General features: G+C 35.9%; 1 protein-coding gene across 6 annotated transcripts; it reads left to right on the forward strand.

Moving 5' to 3' along the window:
• Positions 1–4,565: 4,565 nt before the first annotated feature.
• Positions 4,566–23,935, forward strand: LOC7481692 (protein NLP2). Of its 6 annotated transcripts, none has more exons than XM_024608459.2 (6): positions 4,566–5,041; positions 5,395–6,248; positions 6,505–6,552; positions 6,650–7,613; positions 7,959–8,032; positions 22,997–23,935. In XM_024608459.2, the coding sequence occupies exons 1-6, from the start codon at positions 4,987–4,989 to the stop codon at positions 23,810–23,812; spliced, it is 2,811 nt and encodes a 936-aa protein (XP_024464227.2). In that variant the 5' UTR covers positions 4,566–4,986; the 3' UTR covers positions 23,813–23,935. The 6 variants fall into 6 exon arrangements, with proteins under 6 accessions (XP_024464227.2, XP_052311584.1, XP_052311585.1 ...); XM_052455624.1 differs by lacking the exon at positions 7,959–8,032 and adding an exon at positions 21,822–22,670 and having other exon boundaries at positions 6,650–6,764; positions 22,923–23,935; XM_052455625.1 differs by lacking the exons at positions 6,650–7,613; positions 7,959–8,032 and adding an exon at positions 21,707–22,670 and having other exon boundaries at positions 22,923–23,935.

Consider the following 23,935-nt stretch of genomic DNA (forward strand, 5'->3'; position numbering starts at 1 on the left):
CTCAGGTATGTGGATGATCATGATGTTAGTGAGGTCGCTAGACCTGTGATGGTGACCTTGAGGAGTGCAAAGAGACACACAGTAGATTCTCTCAAAGCATCACAATCAAGATATCCCTTCACAATTCTCTTACTGCATTTGGTTGCAGAGGTTCAGTCTAATCCCATGATTGGTTTCTAGTTTTTACTTTCTAATGCCTTGTATCTACGTGACATGACTGGTCTGGAGTTTGGACACAGAACGTAGATGCTACAAAATCATGAATTTGTTCGAAACTTTTGAAGTTTGGCTTCAGAAAAACAAGTCACCGAGGAATGAAAATGATTAAAAGAGGAATCCTGATATTCTTTAATTGCTGAATTTGCTTTGTATATGCTTAATGTGATGAACAACAATAGAATTTGGATAGGATAAGCATGTTCTTTTCATAGCCATTGCACTTGAAATCCAACGGTGAAGACTGAAATACTCTCAACAATCACTTTTTAACTGGAGAATTCTTTTGATCCAATAGCCGAAGGCCCATAGTTATGCGTAATATATATACGCGCGCGTTGTAATTAGACGTTTCTGTTTTTGAGAAGACGATATTTATAAATGAAAAAAGAGAGCCATCAAGCTGCAGGTGCCAGGTGGGGCTACAAAAACAAGAGCAGGACTGCAGAAGACTAAAGACGATGCGTAGTTGTTAGATTAGGTTGATGCCGTGCTATTCCGCACATCCGTATTATTTCCCTATTAAAATATTTAGGTATTATTAGTGTTTTTTTTTTTATATAAAAAAAATCCAATAACTATTGTCTCCCTCAACTAGTTTTATTTAAATTATATAAAAAAACCGATCAATAAAAACTAAAATAAATAAAAAAATAACACACTATAAAAAAATCATAAAAATAACATACATAAACAAACTTAAATATGTAGAATTTTTTAACGGGTTTTTTCATAAAAAATTATAAATATAAATTGAAAAACTTTTACACATATTCAATTAAATAAATTACGAACCATTTTGTAAGTAAATAAAAAAATATTAGCAATAAAAAAAACATAATTAGAAAAATCAAGAGATCAATATAAATTAAAATATTTAATATTGCAATATAAGTCATTTACCTAGTTGTGTTTAATGAATTTATTTATGAAAATCAATTTGAAACAAAGATTAACACACAAATAAAATTTAAAATAAAAATAATAATAATATGCAAGGTTGCACATATTAAAAATATTATAAAAAATAAATATTTAATCTATATAAAATATACAAAAAAAACCTATGAAAAAATTAAACACACATAATATAATTAAAAAATAATTTTTATTTAACATAGGCTAAAAAATCCAAAAAAAATCATAGAGAAGTGATATTAATTAAAATATAAATTTAAAAATTATTTTAAATAACACATATAGAAAAACCATTAATATAAAAAAATAAAAACTTTGAAAAACAAAATGATGCTAGGCGTAGTTGGGCCTGCGCTTGGCCCAATCAAGAAAAGGCCCTCGTGCGGGCCTTTAATATATTTTATTCAGTTTAATAGGGTGGATGATATGTCGTTCACCTTAGTTGCTTGGAACAAAAAAGATGACGTGTTGTTTGATAATCCTAGAATCCAGTCACTAGTGTGGCCGGAAAGACAAAGTTGTTTTTTTTACCTAAAAACCACCTTTCAACCCATAATTGACCCAAAACTCAAAATAAAAAATCTTTCCGAGCCCAGACATGTTTTTCTATGTGTTTTCAAGGTAAGAAAAAACACACCTAATATTAATTCTCTCATCATATGAAATCTTTGGATACATAAAAATCGATCATTTTGGTGATCAAAACCTTTCCTAAACAATAATTTTTTTCTTTTGAGCCGGAATCTGACACCCCTCTCTCAACACCACCCAAAAAAAGCAAAAGAAAGAAAAGGGGATATTCTGGTTTTCCAGATAAATTAATAATAGACGCAAATGGTTTAGCTTTAGATATTGTGGTTAATCAGGTCACTGGGCACATATATATATATATATATATATATATATATATATATATATATATATATATATATATATATATATATGCAAGTGGTCCTCCTCTAGTTGATTAGTTGATCAGCACAGTATATTTTAACATACTCGTCCCCGGGGAATTGAACGTGGACAGCTTGGTGTTTGTTCATAGCATGAATTATAAAAGGATTCTTAGACCTCAAAACATCTAGTATAAAGTCATAAATATATTAAGGAGGATGTCCAATTCAGGACTCTCTCTTCTCTCTCTCTCTCTCTCTCTCTCTCTATATATATATATATATATATATATATATATATATATATCATTTCAAATGTAAAATGTAAAATTAATGTTAGAAGGAAAAGCTAAAAAATAAAATCATTGGATATTCGGCATTAATTGTTGATCTGAGTAGGAAAATAAAGCTGGTTTGAAAATGGTGTGCACAGTGATATAAGAAGGAAGGTCGGGAATCCTACCTAACGATTGACGTACTCCAATCTTTCTTTTTTCTTACTTGAGAATATATTGTTAAGAGATCTAGGTCTCCATTATTGATTTCTTTTTTGAGTAAATTATTCCTCCCATGCCGGCCTCTGCTTGTGTGCAATCTGTACAGCCATACAGGGTTATTTATTCCTCGAATATCCGCATCTCAATTCCGTTGGTTATAGATTACCTAACCAACCAAGTACATCCATTGATACTATTGTAAACATGTTATGCTCTGCATGTGAGCTTCCAGGTCTTCCTTTTGCATCAGCCCTCAAGGTTATGGCACAAGCTGCCAATTAAAAACCTGCATGACCAATAGAGTTGATCAAGAATCTAAGACACCGTGTAATAATGATTAATAGGACTTATATAAATGGTTTAACAAATATTTTTATTGATTAATAGGATAAATCTAGGCCTAATATATAGGAGTTTTGATCATGTTGTTTGCACCTTAAAACAACAATAACATACGGGAGGAGGTCTGATTATTAGATTGGACTTAGATTTTTTCAGGAAATTTTATATACATTTTTTTTTTTTATGAAAAGCCACTTTGTTACTGATAGAACCGTTAGATCTTCTAGAATTAGGCTTGAAAGTTGTTGTTTTAGCTATTTTTTTTAAATTTGAATTTTTGTTTTATTTCCTTAATTTATGGTTTTGGATTTCTAGTTGTTTCTAGTAGATATAGAGTTTTCTAGCCTATTTAAAGATCCAATAAACTAAGGAGACAACCACCATTTATTTATGGATAGTAATGGTTCATATCTACAAATTTTTTTGCTCATTAAAATAATTTTAGCAATGTGTCATTGTTATTTTCCTTAATTGCTTCCGCGTGCCTGCGTCAGGTAAGTTTTATATTTTTGAATCTTGATTGCGGTTGTGCAGCTCATCAGATTATTTCTGGTTTTGTTCCTGGATTCAAAGAATTGAAGCCAGAACGAAGAAAAAAAATAAAAAGTGTAGTGACCCGATCGAGAAGAGAAAATAAAAAGAAATGAAGCAATTATAGAGCACCACAAGGCTGGCTAGCTCCCACTTGTCTAGAAGGTCAATTAATGTATATATATGAAGATGCAAGCTGATCATGGTGGTTCACGCAAGGAGATAATGCAATATATAATTAATACAATAATCAACAGGATTAATGATTAAATAGCTTTAATTAAAGAATTGGATTATTATTTAGATAGCAAGCAAGACATGTCTAAATCCAACATCATATTGTGGATTCACTCATCATGATTTATTTATCTGTATTTTCGATTTCTTCTGCGTTCTGTTGATGTCCATTTACATATTAAATTAAAATGGAGGAAAGCAACTTGACATTTTGAAGAATAATTCAACCTGACATCAGTTTTTGAGCTTTGACTAATTAAGCCTAACCATAGAGGTTCAGCACCATTTGCGTCTGTATTATATGTTTGATTTCTTGATGTTTGTAATTAATGATTTCCCTAGCTTTGCTTCCTGTAAAGCAGCACATGATGGTCACCAATTAAGGCAATGAAATATTAAACAGGCACGCACTCTCCACGAGAACAACACAAGTCTTGCTTGACTCTGAGGTTTCCACCATGTTCAGGACCATCAACACTGAACTGCTCTTTAGGGTGGTAATTATTGTTAATGTGGCAAATCTGTCGGCGGTGAATAAAAATGAATTCATGGCCCCAACTATATATATAGGCGTTGCATCACATAGAGATACGTTGCAGAAAACTGTCATTAGCCCTTCCAACTTGTCCTTCTTAGCACTTAGCAGACTGTCCCATAACGTGAAATCTTCCGAAACGATAGCAGAAATCATACAGGGTTTTTAGTTTCTAGAGCTTCAAGTGCCTGCTGATACGAAAGGCACAAAATGAGAATCTTGAGCTAGTTACCTTGGTAGGTAAAGGTAAAAATGATTGACAGTTAAGCTTTAAGTCGATGAAATTGAACTCAGTTTATGACCAGGTGAATTAAATAATAGCATTAGACCCTTTTTTGTTGAGTATTGCTTCATTTTGTATACTTAAGCATATATAAGCTTCATCTCTCTCTCTCTCTCTCACACACACACACACACACACACCCCTCTTCCTCCTCATTTCCCCCTTGATTGCTTATCTTTTGAATGGTTGACTTTATAGCCAGAAATGACTACATAGACACACATATATATAAGGTGATGATGGAGTATGTGATCTCAATATACGCATTTAACTTCATCTCCTATTCCTTTTCTTCTGTTTCTTGGTTGGTGCAGCCTGAGTACCCAATCTTCTGTCTGTGAAACTATAGCAGTACCCTGTGTAATAAACCTACAAGATATATAGTAACCCTCTCATTTATCAAATTCGGGGATGCATGAGGTCTAATAAGAGAAACAGAAACAAGTTTCACCCAAAAAACAGTCTTGGTTATTTTTGTACTGCTGCTGCTCTTGAATTTGATAAAGGTTCACAGTTCACTGCTTTCAGCAAGGCATGGTACACCGACAGGAAGAGAATCTGGCCTATCTGAATCAAGAGTCTTCAGAAAGTGAGTTTCTTTCTTGCTTCATGTTCCTCTTCTGTTAATTTAATACACGGCTTAGTATAAATGAAAGTCCAATCCTGTAAGATTTCATAGAAACAAGCATGTTAATTAATTAGTTTATGATTTGCTTTGAAATGCATTTCAGAGTACAGTTTTAATGTAAAGAAAGTACGCGGTAATCCTGGATTTTTCTCTTTTTGTTCATGTTTTGAGTTGTACTCGTGTGTTTCAGGTTGAACTTTCCTAATTTGGAGTATATATAAGCTTTGGTCGGTGTGGTGCAAGTTTCAAGCAAGTTGACTATATGGATGACCACGGTTCCTCTACCCCTAATTCTACATTCGATATTTTCTCAGGAAATGTCACGAACTGGGATTTCATGGATGAAATCTTGTATCAAGGGTGGTTTGAGAAGGATGGAGGGTTCAACTTTCTGCAGCAAGGTCTCTCCACCTCTAATGTTCTACATGACCCTTCACTATATTTTCCCGTTACGGGGACTACTAATTGGAGTATAGCCTCAAACCAGCAGGACTATCAAGAAGAAACAGAAAGGCATTGCCATGGAAAATCACCACTAGATTATCCAAACAGCACGGAACTTGTTCAGACTGAACTTCAGGTTGAAGATTCTGTGGAGACTTCCACACCTTTCTCGCACCCCGCAAGCTGTCGAGTAGAAGCTGCTGGATTGGGGTTCGAATGGCAGATGGTGCAGAGAGTAAATCCAGGGACTTCATGTTCTGTGAAGGAGAGAGTAATGCAAGCCGTTGGATACTTAAAAAATTGTATACAAGATAGAGATATTCTTATCCAGATTTGGCTACCCATGGAGAAAGAAGGGAAAAGAGTACTTGCTACTATTGATCAGCCATACTTTGTCGATCCGAGTTGCAAGAGTCTTGCAAGTTATAGAAAGGTTTCAACAGCCTATCATTTCCAAGCAGAAGAGGATGCAAAATGTTCTGTAGGGTTCCCCGGTCGGGTTTTCTTGGAGAAGCTGCCTGAGTGGACTCCTGACGTACGTCTCTTCAGAAGTGAAGAATATCCACATAGAGATCATGCAGTACAACATAACATTAGAGGGTCTCTTGCACTCCCACTTTTCAAACAAGGCAGTGAGACTTGCTTGGGCATAGTTGAGATTGCGACTACCATTCAGAAGATAAGCTATCGTTCAGAACTACAAGACATTTGCAAAGTTCTCCAGGTTTGTTCGTTTCCTATGTATCTTGCAAAGGTTTCAATTAGCTATCAATGAGACTGTTGTTATATTATTTTATGTTAGTTGCATATAGACTTCATGTTTCTTTCATTTCATATCCCTTGACTTGCATTTAACTTTCAGATTTTTTAATGATCGAAATGCCTTTCAAAAGTAACAATGGCTATCAATTTCTTCAAGCCTGTGAAATAAGCAGAGAACTTTCCTGTTTTTTGGTCTTTATATGCATGTTGGTTTGCAGGCTGTTGATCTAAGAAGTTCTGAAGACTTCTGCTCTCCTGGTGTCGAGGTACGTAGATACTAGACATTTTAAAGACACTAGACTCAAGGTTTCTGAAATTTTAGCGTTCATAACTAAGATCACAATTGTGTTCCTTTTATCACAGACTTGCAATCGATTAAATCGAGCTGCGGTGCCTGAGATTTCAGATATTGTGAAATCTGTTTGCAAGACATATAGTTTGCCCTTGGCTCTAACATGGGCCTTATGTAGCCGGCAAGGTAAAATTGGACGCCAGCAGTTTCCCGAGAGGTTTAGCTCTTGTATTTCCACTGTGGATTCTGCTTGCTTTTTAGCCGACAGAGGTTTTTCAGGTTTTCACATGGCGAGTTTTGAGCAATACCTTTTCCTAGGTCAAGGGATTGTGGGGAGAGCTTTCACAACACAAAAGCAATGTTTCACGAATGATATAACTTCCTTCAGCAAGAAAGATTATCCACTAGCTCACCATGCTAAGATATTTGGTCTTCATGCTGCCATAGCGATTCCCCTGAGAAGCATTTCTACTGGATTGGTTGAATTTGTGGTGGAGTTATTCTTGCCAAAAGATTGCCAAGAGACCGAAGAACAAAAGAAGATGTGGGATTTATTGCCTATTGTCTTAAAACAGGTTTGCAGGAGTCTACAAATTGTCATGGACAAGGAGCTTCATATAGGAGAAAATAAGAGTTTTGAATCATCCCCTTCGAAAGAAGCTCCACCCGACGAATCATCTTGGATTGCCAGCATGCTGGAGGCCCAAAAGAAGGGTAAAAGTTGCATTGTCACATGGGACTATCCAAAAGAACCTGAAGAAGAGTTCAAGACGATCATTCATTGGGATGACTCTGCGGTGGAAATAGACCAGAAGCAAGTAATTTCAGAGTTGGGTCGACTTCAGCAACATTCTAGACCCAATATCAATATTGAGGGTGATGGAGTTTCTTTTGCTTTTGGCGGACGTCGCTCGTTAGGAAGCACAAAAGCAGGTAAGAAGAGACGGACCAAGACAGAGATTCAGACAATCAGCTTGGGAGTTCTTCGACAATACTTTGCCGGGAGCCTCAATGATGCTGCTCAAAGCATCGGCGGTATGAAAATGTCCTATCACAACTGAAATCACATGTTTACATGTAAAGTAATGAATAGCATTTCACTGTTAGATTTGAGGCATCCTTTATTAGATTAATCATTATAGTCCTTTCAATATATTAACTTCTTAAAAAAAAAAAAAATTATTATTATATTCTTTTTAATATATTGACTTCTTCCAAAAAAGATATTATCATTACAAGACAAACATTTGCTGGATACCAACTTGATCTAATCTTCCAAAACCTTTATTACCATTTTCCTTTGTTCAGCTAGGTCGCTTTCTTAAAATATCATCTGTTAGCTAATCAATGGTGTGCTCACACAATTTGTTCTAATTGCAGTTTGCCCGACCACTCTGAAAAGGATATGCAGACAACACGGTATCAAACGATGGCCTTCTCGAAAGATCAAGAAGGTTGACCATTCCTTACGAAAACTGCAGCAGGTGATCGACACAGTCCAAGGTGCCAAGGGAGCCGTTCAAATTGAATCTTTCTATCCAGCCTTCCCAGAGCTGAGCTCTCCAAAACTTTCAAATCATACTTCTTATTCATCATTCAGGAGGATCGATAATTCAAAGCACTTAGACTCTCCACCTGATGATTCTTGCCCTTCTGGCACTGCCTCAAAATCCCATTCTTCTCCGTGTAGTAGGAGCTCTTGTTCAAGTAACTGCTGTTCTGGTCGAGCACAACAGCATGCTGCCACCACAATAACTGGCTCAAGCAATGGAAATGGCTCTTTACTTGCAGAAACCTCGAATGGGATTTTTAAGAGGACTTGCAGTAATGAATTAGCAGAATTGCATTCCTTGAATAACCAAGGTGGACCGGACTTTCTTGTAAGATCGCAAATTCACAAAACTAGGACAGTCAGTGATCATATTCATCAAAATGAGCTAGAAAGTCCACCACGTTTTGGCCCGAGTTTACGAGAAGGAGGTGTCTTCGGTGTTAAAGCCATTTATGGAGTAGAAAAGGTTAGGTTAGGCTTGCAACCAAAGTGGGGTTTAAGAGACTTGCAACAAGAGATTGGTAAGCGTTTCGAGATAGATGATTTCACATGCATTGGTCTCAAGTATATGGATGATGATGGGGAATGGGTTCTTTTGACTTGTGATAGTGATCTTGAGGAGTGCAAAGAGATACACAGATTCTCTCAAACAAACACAATCAAGATATCCCTTCACAAATATTCTTCTCCATTTGGTTTCCGAGGTTCGTTCTAAGGCTTCCATTGATTTTATGAATAGTCTCTACAACATACATGATTGGTTTGGAGTTACGACATGGTACGTAGAAGATGTTTTCTAAGATTTCTATTCTGTTGGAAAGTTTTCTTAGAAAAACAAGCCATTGAGGAATAAACAACCACTATCAAGATACCAGACTTCTTCTTCTTTGTGTTCTACATTCATGCAGGAATAGAACAATTGATCTTCTTCCTTTGAAAAATTTGCTGTATTGTTCTCTCTATAGTCATCTTCCTTGTTTTTTAGCTAGCAGTTTCTGACAGAGTGAGTGGAATTTTTACATCTGGTACACTTGTAGAAACAATCTTGAGTTTTATAACCAGTTCTCTTGCAAACTCCTGAAAATCTTCTCTGCAATTCTTTTATCTAAAACATTGTCTCCACAACTTTTGATTTGATTGATAATTTCAGTGGTTCTAGAAGAGAAGTCTTTAACCAACTCACTATCCTTCATTGTAAGATTTTTAAACTATCTCCATAAATTCTGCAGCCGAATAGAAATGGCTTTCTGAGAGCCCTGAAATTCATTTCTCAATATCTCCTATGCTTCTCTTGCCTTCTTAATAGAGAAGATTCTGGGATAGATGGATTTGCTTACTCCTTGCTGTATTATTCTCAAGGCAGTTGCATTTCTCTGCACATTCTGCTTGTAATCCTTTACGTCTTCTTCTGACTAGTTTGAAGAACATCCTTCCTGGGGTGGTTCTGCTAACCCCTCATCAACTAATGTCCATAAGTCTTGTGAAATGAAGATAGTCTCCATTTGAGAACTCCAGTATTCGTAATGATATCCATCAAAGATAGGAATCTGCGTGGTTGTATAGGAGAAGGTAGAAATGCTAGATGAAGAAGCCATAGAAGAAACCAAATGGCTCTGATACCAAATATGTTGGAAATAAAAGCGAAAACAAAGAAAAAAGAGGAATTGGAAGGATAAATGGTAGAGTTGTAGCTCAATACCAGAAGCAAATCTTGTTATATTTACTTGTTGTTCTGCTCACCTTTTATAGTACAAGGAAGAGTAAAAAAACTACAAAGCTTAATTAATGAAGAAGTAGAAACACTTCCTCTTAATAAAAGACCATAAAAGCTAATAAAAGACAACTGAAAAAGACCATAAAAGCTAATAAGATATTGAAAGTTACAAATTATATTTAACACCATAGCCTTCCCTTTAAACCTCACCCCCAAAAACCTGTTCAATCCTTTTCACAAGTTTTAAAGTTTTGTTTTGAGAGATTCCCACCTTGGCTAGATTACCAAACCTTAAGAAGAGCTTTCCTTAAGTATGGGAATGTTACCGACCTCTTTCATCTCAAGGAGGAAGAATCAGAAAAACTGGAGATTCGGTTTCGTATCAATGAAATCTTGGTTCTCCCAAACTGAGCTCCTCCAATACTTCAATGACTTTTTGATTCCTTTAATCTGCGAGCAAACCTAGCGTGTTTTCATCGACAACCTCGTTCTCCCAAAGTCAACTCACAACGACCACGAGCAAGGGCGGAGCCATGAATTTTTCCTGCCCTAGGCTATTAAATAAATATATAATTTTTTTTAAAGATAAATTATTAACTCATGTACATGAATTTTTAAAGTTAACAGTAAAGTTTTAATTCAAATATACACTACCCAAAATATTAAAAAATAAATTTGAAAGTATATAAAATTAAAGTGAAAGTAAAAATAAACTCACTATTAAAGTTACATCCTTCGATGTTTTGTGGAATATAATTCATCTATAATCGAATCTGAATCGATATTATAACAACCCCTCAACTTGGATAAAATAACAATATCATGTCAACTGAAAAACAAAGTAATTAAATTTTTTTCCTCTCTCAATTCCTCCTTCCTTCACTTGATTCTTCCTTAGATTAGTATTTTATAAGTTGGATTTTATAAGTTTACAAGGTTATTCTCTCACTTTTCTTATTTTTTTTTCTTTGATTTTTTTTATGTTTTTCCCTTACTTTTCTCTCTCTCTCTCTCGCCTTTTTTTTCTTTCTTTTTCTATTATGCTTCTGCCCAGTCGGCAACATATAAAAGAAAGAAAGAACTGATTTGTTTTATTTTTTAATGGCAAATAATCATTTTACCCTTAATGAGTCGTTTTGCTTTTATTTGACGTTTTTTTTGTTAGCATTATCAAACTCTGTTCATCTTAAAATTTTAATTGATTTTATTCAATATATTTTAAGATATCTCGTAAAATTTCAGCTCAATCTGATGGTCGAATTGAAAATTACACCCAAGAACGTAAAACTGGTCAAATTGTGATTTTTTTTCAAATTTCTGAATTTCTCCAAAAATTCTGAAATTTTAACCCTAGCTAAAGCACCATATTAAAAAGCTCCATATAAATTTTCAGAATTTTTTAATACCTCAATTGAGAATTATAATTTTTTTTTACATAAAACTAATAAACAAAATATTGATAAAATCTTTACCTAGGCTAGCACACCGCCCTTGACCACGAGCATCTTTGTCCCTATCCGTCAACGTGATTCTAGAAGCTATGCAGAAGCTGTGAGAGCAATACTCCTGCTGCCGACCTCCTCTACTATACAAACACAAGACTCGCAAAGCTCTGAGTGCAAAACTCCTCCTCTCCATATTGTGCAGCTCGATATTGTTGAAGAAGACAAAGCATGGTTGAAGAACTCCTTAGTAGGACAGATTGCTAACGGGGTTAACTATCAATGTATTAAGAGAGGTCTTATAGACAGTGGAGTGATTTTCAGTGGATTCAGATACATGGGAGCCTCTCAAGCGTTGATTTCTTTTGATTCTTTGAAGATGGCATTAGATATGGACAGTCAAGCTTGGAAGACCTACTTTGAGGCGCCAAGACCATGGAAGAGTAATTGGGTTTGACAAAATAAGCCTACTTTTCAACACTTTGGATACCTTGAAATTCTTGATTGCTACTAAACTTACAAGCACTATTAATGAAGATATTGTCTTGTGCTTGGAAGGGAAGGATTGCTATATACATATCCAGGAACTTGATAACCAACATTTTCCAGCCTTTGAAACAATAGAGTACAGTATGCAAACTTTCAGCCCACACATGGAAGATGAAGAAGAAACCGACTCTGAATCTAATCCTGATAGTCATGCCAAAGTTGCCCAGGTTGTAAATAAGCCAGAATTCAAGGTTGACGGGGACACTTGGGATGTCTCTCTCTATCACTGCCGGGATAGTTATGCCAACTTTGCAGCCTTGCCTAAAGAGACCCTTTTTCCAGGAATTTTGGAGGTTCATTCATCCAATTGGCTCTTGAACCGAAACATGAGAAGCCAATTCTCCAGTGACACAATTTCCATGGGGGACGAGGACAGCTCTGCGTAAAAGATGGTGTTGTTTCCTTCTATACCAACCTCTTCTCTATGTCTCACTACTGAAGAGCTAATATGGGAGAAACGGGTTTCAAGACTATCACTTCTCAAATATCAGTGTCAAAGAACCATCTCAACCCAATTGCTTAAGCTGTTAGGTAAGGTCCAAGATATGATTTATATTATTCTCTGACATACCCCCTCAAGTGAAAGCCCTTTGGGCTTGAAACTTGCACAGACCCACATTACTTTGTGCTTAATTTTTATCAAATAAATGGGGATGGTGAGATTTGAACTCGTGACCGCTTGGTCATCAAGGCTCTGATACCATGTCAAAGAACCATCTCAACCCAATAGCTTAAGCTGTTAGGTAAGATCCAAGATATGATTTATATTATTCTCTAACAGTCAGAGTGGCTAGAGCGGGGTGTTTCTTTGGATGAAGTAAAACAAGCAGTCTGGGATTGTGATGGGTCTAAAGCACCTGGACCTGATGGATTCAACTTTACTTTCTATAAGAAATCATGGCATTTAATCGATCAGGAATGAGCCTCTTATCATGGTGAATGAAATCTTTAGATTCGGTAAGCTATCAAAAGGCATTAATATCTCCCATGCGGCATTGTTTTCAAAAATAAAATCACCAGTTGGCTTCTTCGAATATAGCTTAGTGCATGGTCTATATAATTAAGATTGTAGCCAAAAAAACTGTCCACCAGGCTGAAATAAGTAATGCCTCATGTGATTAGCACCAATCAAACAACTTTTATAGCGGGAAGAAAAATCCTAGATGGTTTCATGATTGCAAATGAAATGGTTCACACGATCAAGAAAAGTGGTGGACATGGTCTCATTCTTAAGGTAAATTTTCACAAAACCTTTGATTCGGTCCAATGGGATTACTTGGATGAGGTTATGATGTTCATGGGCTTCAGCACCAAGTGGAGGACTATCATTAATTATGAATGCATCTCTGGTTCTCATCTCGCCATTCTAATCAATGGCTCTCGGAGCCAAGAATTCAGTGTCAAAGGAGGTTTAAGACAAGGTGACCCTCTTTCTTCTTTTCTCTTTGATATTGTTGCAGAGGGTTTGTTCGTGCTATTTCAAAGACCATCTGCATCTGGTTATTTTAAAGGTATTGAATACCGAAATGGTGAATACCTTAGCCATACACTTTGATTTTTATACCTAATGACTACAATTCATTGACTTATGCTAAGAGGATTGCGAGATGGTTTGAGTTGGTCTCAAGATTACGAGTGAACTTTCACAAAAGCTCATTGATAGGAATAAACTTGGATGATGAGTTTACAGCTAGCATGGCAGGTTCAATCTTTTGCATGGAAATCAAAGGGCTATCTCCATGGAAACCAATGATTTCATGTACCCGTTCAAGGCTGGGATGTGGAAAGGGAGGCTGCAAAGCATGGGAGGCCATGTATGTTTGATTAAAAATGTGTTGAACGATCCCTACCTTTTACTACATGTCCATTTTTATTATGTCAAAACAAAGGGCATTGCTCATGTGATTAAATCTATTCAAAGAAGATATGCAATTTAGTGGTGAGTGAAAAGATTAGAGGTGGTTTAAGAATGGGTTCCTTGGCAGGAAAAAAAAACAAAGCTCTACTTTTTAAATGGCTTTGGAGACTTGCAAGAGATAATATCCAAGAAGTATAAACCTACCTTTCAGAATGGGCTTCCTTCTTTCAATACTCCTTTATTTGATACTTGGCTATGCATTTACTCAATTTCCAACACTCTAGGTCAAATTTCAGTAGTTCTCAAATACAACATTTTTATCAATTGTTTTTCAAATTAAAATCGGTAATGAGAAGGATATTTGTTTTTGGATAGACTGGTGGTTAGAAATTGGCATTCTTAAGCATCTATTCCCTCAGCTATTTGTTCTCTCTATTAAGCCAACAGCTAGAACCGGAGAGATGGGGTTCTGGAATCATAATTGTTGGTCTTGGAATCTATCTTGGAAAATGCCTCTAAGATCTCAAGAACTTAAACAACTTAATCTTCTTCTTACAAAGCTAAATGGAGCTTGCTTGCAACAACACCACGAAGACTCCAAACATTAGAGTATGGAAAGAAATGGGAAATACGCATTGACTACTATTTCTTACCATCTTTGCACTGCTCTGTCCTATCTAGACAGTCCAGCGTCATCAACTCCATATCCAACAGCACGACTTCTGCGGAATCTCACATCACCATTGAACTTGGAATCTAATGGTTAAGACTGAAATACTCTCAGCAATCACTTTTTAATTAGCTCAAATAGTAACTCTTCGATATGAAAAGGAGAGATGATCAGGCATCGAGCTAGTGGGTCTACAAAAACAAGGGGCAGGCCTGCAGAAGACGATATGTAGTTGTCAGTCAGTGATTTTGCAGATAAACTAATAATATATATGGACGTGGTTTTGCCTTGGATCTAGTTAATTAGGTCATGTCAGTTGAATCTGATGATAAGCTACTTAGGTATTTAAATGCAAGTGGTCCTCCTCCTGTTGATTAGTTGATCGGTACGGTATAGTTTAACATCTAAGTACTCGGGGAATTGAATGTGGACACCTTCTTGTTTGTTTATTGTATCAATTATAAAAATATTCTTAGACCTCATCTTTTATTATAAAGCCATAAATTAAGGAGAATGAAAGAGATGTACAATCGTGCTGTACCAGCACTGAAATTAAGAATAAAATATAAGGATTAGCATTTGATTAATTAATACGCTTACATGGGATTTGTCATGACTGAAATCCCGGGTCTATAATCAACAATACAGGAGCAGTATTGTAGAAACACCACATTTATGCTAAACCTCATAATATACATATTATAAAATAAATTATATAAAATTACTTAGCATTTCATAAACTTTCAAAAATATCGGGTTCATAATACATGTCACATTACATAAAATCCAAACTTTGAAATAAAATCTAAACTTGAATGAAAACAGCGTAATAATAGAACGTCTAAGATATTGAATCACAAATAATAATAAAAAAGCCTCATAGAAGCAAGCAAGATATACCAACAAACAAAGTAGCAGGAACTCTCAATCAAAGGTCAACTTGTTAATGGAAGCTAAGAACATGAAATAATATTAAAATAAAGGGGTGAATTCAGCATACTCGGTGATGGAATAACATTTAATATATATTTTATCTATTTATAAGAATAAGGACGATCAGATGAGGTTTGTGGCCTCGATCACTGTGAGAAGATCAGTCGTCATAGGTTGATACCTCTCTCACTAGCTAGGTATACAAAATACTATGTATACATAGACTAACTATGCTCTATTAGTATGAATTTACTAACAAATCCAATATCAAAACATCATACATATTCATATAATTATCAAAGAAAATGAAAGTCATATCAAGTAGAGTTTATTAATTGTACTCATCATATAATCAACAGAATGCGAGTGCGAAATCAAGAATGGATGAGTACTTAGAAAATAAAGCAACATATATAGATATTCAAGATTTTATCAATTGTACTCATCATATAATCAACAAACGTATATTATTTATATTACACGCATATTAAAGATTATCCCACTTACTAGAAAAACAGAAGGAAAAGACAAATGGATGCAGAACCGGAGACTACTGAAGATCATTAGGAGAAACATCAACAAAACTTATAACAGATACGAAAAACACTGAAAAATGACTCGAAACAAAATAACATAAGAGATTAAAACTCTAAACTTAGATACCAAAATGTAATTATAAAGCTGAACTGATTCACCCGATCGATCCCAAATGTAACCCAAACTAATTGAACCTAACAGACTCAATTAACCTCTACTACTGGGTTAACTAGTCGACCGAAATGTCCAATCGGTCGACCGCTCCCTCAAGCCAACCGGTTGACCACCACCCTGCAAGCCAACTAGTCAGTAGATTGAGACCAACCGGTCGACCGACAACACAAGCCAACTGGCCGGTCAATTCAGACCAACCGGTCGACCGTTAGCACATAAGCCAATTGGTCGATCGATTTATACCAACCGAATGACTGATTGATCGGGATTTCCAGAATCCTGATTTGTTAGTTCTTTAAATCTTCAGATCCCAAAAACAATATGTTCTTCAAGAACCCATAATTCCAGTCATCTAATCAGTTTGTTTTAAGCCAACTAACACCCTAATACGTCAATTAAATCTCGTACATCGTTCAATCACCAAATTAATATAAAAACCCTAAACACTTTTTTAATCCTTCCACAATCAAATTCCAAATAGAAAATAAAAAAAGAGGAAATCATTTACTTGCTTTTTCAACCCTTCTTAAAACCAAAACTTAAGTTTGGAACTAAATTCCTTGGTATAGAGAGGAAAGTCATTGTAGAGGGAAAGAAAAAAGGAGAAGAGGAAAAGCAATTTCTTTGGTAACCTTCTCTTTAAATACCTAGGTTAGTTTGGATTGGGTTTAGGCTGAATCTTAGACTTGGATCTGATAGGCCAAGAATATGGGTCTTTAGACTTGCTAAGAGGATAGAATGTTAGTTAAGTTGGTCTAATAAGTCTTGGACTTTTTTTTTTGGTTGTATCTTTTTATCTTTTGTTGTTTTTTTATTCTCTCTTTCTTTTTTTTCATGTTTGTTCATATCAGTTTCTGTAACTTTTAATTCTAGTTTGCTAGACCTTTATTGGCACCCATTATTGATTTCTATTTTTGGAGTAAATTATTCCTCACATGCATATGAAGAAGTAAACTCTTTTGCATGGAGTCTGTAAAATGTTATTCCTCCAGTATCCGCTAGCTTCTCGATTGCGTTGGTTATATAGATTCTTGCTAATACATGCATGATTTACCTAGCAAACAAGTACAACGTGATACTAGCTATATATTGTAAACAGGTTTTGCATGGCTGTTGCTGCTCTGACCATGTAAGCTTCCTTTTGGACTCTCGCCCTCATTTGGCTAATATGTAAAAAAGAAAAGAAAAAAGAAGCAGGCTATGCTATATATGCATGTGAGCTTTCGGTCTCCATTATCGCCTCATCCCTCAAGATTAATGTGGCACAAGCTGGAAAATCGTTGCATGACCAATAATAGAGTTCAAGAATCCAAGAAATAGGGTAGGTTTTATATTTATGAATCTTGATTGCAGTTATGCAGAAGATTCTCATTTATCAAAGAATTGGGGCCGGAATGAAGATAAAAGTAAAAGTGTAGACCCGATCGCCGATCGAGAAGAGAGAAATAAATAAAAATGAAGCCATTATATATAGACCAACCTCTCACTTGTCTATGAAGGTCAAATGTACATGAAGATGCAAGCTGATGGTGGTCCACGCAGGGAGATTGATAATTCAATGATGTACAATAATGAATAGAACTAATGATTAATTAGCTTTAATTAAAGAAATTAAGAATTAGATCATTATTTGGTCAGCAAGGAAGACATGTCTTAATCTAATTAACATATCATATTGTGGATTTACTCATCATGATTATTTAATTTATATGTGTTTTCGATTTCTTCTGTGTTTTGTTAACATCTATTTACATATTAAATTGATAATATGGTGGAAAACAACTAGCTTGTTGATTTTGTTTTTTTCAGTTTAATATGCATTTTGATCACCTCTGTTGGTTCTCAATGGCCAATCAAGATCAGTACTAATGCAGCTGCCGCACTTTTGACTGCTAAAAAATGGGATGATCAGCTGCTATCTATCTTGCAAATAAAATTAAAATTCATTGCTGGTAAAAATTAGCAATGAAATCAGTAATGAAAAATATCAGATGCAGATTTGTGGTTGTTTATTTATCAGTAATAAAAATTAACTAAGTTACTGATTTTCGTTGTTGATTTTAGAATTAGATATTTTTTTTTTAGGTAACTTGTTGTTTTGCAGCAACATATATATTTCTTGTTATTAATTCTATTGCTTATATTAAAAAAAATTTTATATATACACATTTTATTGCTAAAAGTAGCAACTAAACTATTCTGTTGATAAAATCCGATATGCTAATAGCTCTATTTTTGTGATGTTTTGAAAAATAAGAAAGAAATTAATAAAAAACAACAATGCCCTTGAAGGCTTAAACAATAGGTATAAATGAATGAGGGGTATTATAGTAATTGAACAAAGAACTTTATAAATATAAAAGGAATATATATATAAAAAAAAGCCTGAAATTGAGAGAGAGAGAACTTTATAAATGAATGGCTTGTGAAACTTTCCTATAAAAGTCTAAAGCTAAAATTATGTATGTTTATCTTTCTCGTATTACCTCGTATGTATATATTAAACGTTATCTACTCATTGAGTTGTTAAACTAATCCTCTTATTTTTTATCTTCTTCAGGTTTATAATAGCTTCGTTAGCAGGTCACTTTTGTTAGATTTCAGAACTTGTTCTTTTATTGTAATTAATATTATTTCGTTATGTCTAGTTAAATAATTACAATATTTGTATTAAATCTTGTATGAAAATGTTAATTTATATTATGGACTTTAATTATATTATCAATGTTGTGTAAAACTCTATTTTAAGTTAAATAAAGAAAGAATTTATATGTAAGTTTTGGTTTCGTATAAGTATAAAAATGTAGAGGGGGATTATTGCCGTTCATTGGATGCAGGCCGTGACAATTTTTTTTAGTAATGAAATTTCATTTCAAAGAATACGTCAGCCTGGCATCAGTTTTGAGTCAGCCTGGTATCATTTTTGAGCTATTACCAATTAAGCCTAACCATAGAAGTTGTGCACCATTTGTATATGTTTGATTTCTTGAGGTTTGTAATTATTAATTTCCCCTGTTAAGCAGCACATGATGGTTTCCCCTAATTGAGGCAATGAAATAGTAAACAGGCACTCTACACGAGAACACCACAAGTAGTCTTGCTCGACTCGATCCTGAGGTTTCCACCATGTTCAGGACCATTAACATTAAACTACTATCTAGGTTCGTAATTATTGTTAACGTGGAAAATCTATCGGCGGTGAATAAAAATGAATTCATGGCCCCTAAATCTGGAGCGGAGGGGCATTTCATGGCAGAGATACGTTACTAAAAACTGTCATCAACCCTTCGAACTTGTCCTTCATAGCAGACTGTCCCAGAACGTTATTATTTCTTCTGAAATTCTCTGGGAAGAGGACCATACTGCATTTCTTAAAACTTCAATGGATTTTGAGCCAATATTTTTCATGACATTTCTCCAGAAAACATGGGGCACGTACTTATGCCATTGGATGCACAAATTAAAACAAGCACACCTAATATAGCAAAGGACACAGTACAGCAGAAATCTGACAGGGTTTTTAGTTTCTAGAGCATGCATGAAATGTCTTGAGCTAATTACCTTGGTAGGTTAAGGTCCAAATGATTGAAAGTTAATCTTGAAGTCAATGAAATTGAACTCGGTGAATTAAATAAGTACCTTCTCTGTTTAATAAGTATTGCTTCATTTTGCGTACTTTATACATATAAATGCTTCATTTCTCCCTCTCTCTCTCTCACATGCAAACACCTCTTTCTCTTCATTTTACCCTTGATTGCTCACCTTTTTAACTGTTGATTTTATAGCTAGAGCTGACTACACACATATATATAAGGTGATGATGGAGTACATTGAACTGTATCCTCTCTATTCCTTAATTTTCTTCTGTTTCCTGCTTTATACAGTCTGAGTCCCCAATCTTCTGATTGCGAAACTAGAGCTAGCTGTACCCTGTGTAAATAACCGAGAGGATATATAGTAACCCTCTCATTCACCCAAAAAAAAAGTCTTTGGTTATTTTTGTACTGCTGCTACTCCTGAATATGATTAAGGTTCACAGTTCACTGTACACCGACAGGAAGAGAATCTGGCCAATCTGAATCGAGAGTCTTCAGAAAGTGAGTTTCTTTCTTGCATCATGCATGTTTCTCTTCTGTTATTTTAATACACGGCTTAGTATAAATGAAAGTCCAATCCTGTAAGATTTCATAGAAACAAGCATGTTAGTTTATGATTTGCTTTGAAATGCATTTCAGAGTACAGTTTTAATGTAAAGAAAGTACGCGGTAATCCTGGATTTTTCTCTTTTTGTTCATGTTTTGAGTTGTACTTGTGTGTTTCAGGTTGAAACTTTCCCAATTTGGAGTATATATAAGCTTTGGTTGGTGCAAATTTCAAGCAAGTTGACAATATGGATGACCACCGTTCCTCGACCCCTAATTCTACATTCGAAACTTTCTCAGGAAATGTCACGAACTGGGATTTCATGGATGAAATCTTGTATCAAGGGTGGTTTGAGAAGGATGGAGGGTTCAACTTTCTGCAGCAAGGTCGTCTCTCCACCTCTAATGTTCTGCATGACCCTTCACTATATATTCCCGTTACGGGGACTCCTAATTGGAGTACAGCCTCAAACCAGCAGGACTATCAAGAAGAAACAGAAAGGCATTGCCATGGAAATCCACCACTAGATTATTCAAACAGCACGGATCTTGTTCAGACTGAACTTCAGGTTGAAGATTCTGTGGAGACTTCCACACCTTTCGCGCACCCCGCAAGCTGTCGAGTAGAAGCTGCTGGATTGGGTTGCGAATGGCAGATGGTGCAGAGAGTAAATCCAGGGACTTCATGTTCTGTGAAGGAGAGAGTACTGCAAGCCGTTGGATACTTAAAAAATTGTATACAAGATAGAGATATTCTTATCCAGATTTGGCTACCCATGGAGAAAGAAGGGAAAAGAGTACTTGCTACTATTGATCAGCCATACTTTGTTGATCCGAGTTGCAAGAGTCTTGCAAGTTATAGAAAGGTTTCAACAGCCTATCATTTCCAAGCAGAAGAGGATGCAAAATGTTCTGTAGGGTTCCCCGGCCGGGTTTTCTTGGAAAAGCTGCCTGAGTGGACTCCTGACGTACGTCTCTTCAGAAGAGAAGAATATCCACATAAAGATCATGCAGTACAACATAACATTAGAGGGTCTCTTGCACTCCCACTTTTCAAACAAGGCAGTGAGACTTGCTTGGGCATAGTTGAGATTGCGACTACCATTCAGAAGATAAGCTATCGTCCAGAACTACAAGACATCTGCAAAGTTCTCCAGGTTTGTTCGTTTCCTATGTATCTTGCAAAGGTTTCAATTAGCTATCAATGAGACTGTTGTTATATTATTTTATGTTAGTTGCGTATAGACTTCATGTTTCTTTCATTTCATATCCCTTGACTAGCATTAACTTTCAGATTTTTTAATGATCGAAATGCCTTTCAAAAGTAACAATGGCTATCAATTTCTTCAAGCCTGTGAAATAAGCAGAGAACTTTCCTGTTTTTTGGTCTTTATATGCATGGTGATCTGCAGGCTGTTGATCTAAGAAGTTCTGAAGACTTCTGCTCTCCTGGTGTCGAGGTACGTAGATACTAGACATTTTAAAGACACTAGACTCAAGGTTTCTGAAATTTTAGCGTTCATAACTAAGATCACAATTGTGTTCCTTTTATCACAGACTTGCAATCGATTAAATCGAGCTGCGGTGCCTGAGATTTCAGATATTGTGAAATCTGTTTGCAAGACATATAGGTTGCCCTTGGCTCTAACATGGGCCTTATGTAGCCGGCAAGGTAAAAGTGGACGCCAGCAGTTTCCCGAAAGGTTTAGCTCTTGTATTTCCACTGTGGATTCTGCTTGCTTTTTAGCCGACAGAGGTTTTTCAGGTTTTCACATGGCGAGTTTTGAGCAATACCTTTTCCTCGGTCAAGGGATTGTGGGGAGAGCATTCACAACACAAAAGCAATGTTTCACGAATGATATAACTTCCTTCAGCAAGAAAGATTATCCTCTAGCTCACCATGCTAAGATATTTGGTCTTCATGCTGCCATAGCGATTCCCCTGAGAAGCATTTCTACTGGATTGGTTGAATTTGTGTTGGAGTTTTTCTTGCCAAAAGATTGCCAAGATACCGAAGAGCAAAAGGAGATGTGGGATTTATTGCCTATTTCCATAAAACAGGTTTGCTGGAGTTTACAAGTTGTCATGGACAAGGAGCTTGATCAAGGAGAAAATCAGAGTTTTGTATCATCACCTTCTAAAGAACCACCACGGGATGAATCATCTTGGATTGCCTGGATGGTGGAGGCCCAAAAGAAGGGTAAAAGTTGCTGCATCACGTGGGACTATCCAAAAGAACCTAAAGAAGAGTTCAAGATGATAACTCCCTGGGATGACTCCGAGGAGGAATTAGACAATAAGCAAGTAATTTCAGAGTTGGGTCAACTTCAGCAAAATCCTAGACCTAATAGCTGTATCGAGGGTGATGGAGTTTCTTCTGCTTTTGGCGGATGTCGCTCATTAGGCAGCAGGAAAACAGGTAAGAAGAGACGGACCAAGACAGCGATCCAGACAATCAGCTTGGAAGTTCTTCGACGATACTTTGCAGGGAGCCTCAAAGATGCTTCTCAAAGCCTCGGTGGTATGAAAATGTCCTATCACAACTGAAACCACATGTTTATATATAAAGTAATGACTAGCATTTGAATGTTAGATTTGAGCCATCCTTTATTCTATGATTACCATTGCACAGACAAACATTTGCTGCAGACCAACTTGATATAACCCTTATTATCAATATCAATTCCGTTTGTTCAGCTGGTTCGCTGTCTTCAAATATCATATGTTAGCTAATTAATCGATGGCGTTCTCACACAATTTGTTGTAATTGCAGTTTGCTCTACTACTCTAAAACGGATATGCAGACAACACGGTATCAAACGATGGCCTTCTCGAAAGATCAACAAGGTTGGCCATTCCTTACGAAAACTCCAGCAGGTGATCGACACAGTCCAAGGTGCTAAGGGTGCCGTTCAAATTGAATCTTTCTATTCAGCCTTCCCAGAACTGAGCTCTCCAAAAATTTCAAGTCATGCTCCTTATTCATCATTGAGGAGCGACAATTCAAAGCACTTAGACTCTCCACCTGATGATTCTAGCCCTTCTGGCACTGCTTCAAAATCCCATTCCTCTCCGTGTAGTGGGAAGTCTTGCTCAAGTAACTGCTGTTCTGCTCGAGCACAACAGCATGATGCCACCACTATAACTGTCTCAAGCAATGGAAATGGCGCTTTACTTGCAGAAACATCGAATGGGATTTTAAAGAGGACTTGCAGTAGTGAATTAGCAGAATTTCATTCAATGAATAACCATGGAGATCCAGACTTTCTTGTAAGATCACAAATTCACAAAACAAGGACAGTCAGTGGGCATATACATCAAAGTGAGTTAGGAAGTCCACGTTTTGCCCAGAGTTTACGAGAAGGAGGTGTCTTCGGAGTTAAAGCCATTTTTGGTGTAGAAAAGGTTAGGTTAGGCTTGCAACCAAACTGGGGTTTAAGGGACTTGCAACAAGAGATTGGTAAACGTTTTGAGATAGATGATTTCACGGATATTGGTCTCAATTATATGGATGATAATGGGGAATGGGTTCGTTTGACCTGCGATGGTGATCTTGAGGAGTGCAAAGAGATACACATATTCTCTCAAAGAAACACAATGAAGATCTCCTGTCACGATCCGAATCTCGTGTCCATGACCAGCAATACAGGAGCAACATTGTAAACATCACATCTACGCTATGCCCTAAAACATACATATCATAAAACAAATTATATAAAATTAACGCATCATTTTGTAAAGTTTCAAATATTCCTCAAAACCAATAAAACAATTCATAATTCAAAA

Source organism: Populus trichocarpa, chromosome 9, assembly GCF_000002775.5.
Source record: "Populus trichocarpa isolate Nisqually-1 chromosome 9, P.trichocarpa_v4.1, whole genome shotgun sequence".
NCBI lineage: Eukaryota > Viridiplantae > Streptophyta > Magnoliopsida > Malpighiales > Salicaceae > Populus > Populus trichocarpa.

What these genes read in the sequence shown, in the direction of transcription:
- LOC7481692 (XM_024608804.2), top strand. Translation starts at nt 4,987, where the DNA reads ATGGTACACCGACAGGAAGAGAATCTGGCCTATCTGAATCAAGAGTCT. An exon ending in GAATCAAGAGTCTTCAGAAA is followed by an intron (nt 5,042 to 20,449) that starts GTGAGTTTCTTT and finishes AAACTTTCTCAG; the next exon opens with GAAATGTCACGAACTGGGAT. An exon ending in TCTGCTCTCCTGGTGTCGAG is followed by an intron (nt 21,610 to 21,706) that starts GTACGTAGATAC and finishes CTTTTATCACAG; the next exon opens with ACTTGCAATCGATTAAATCG.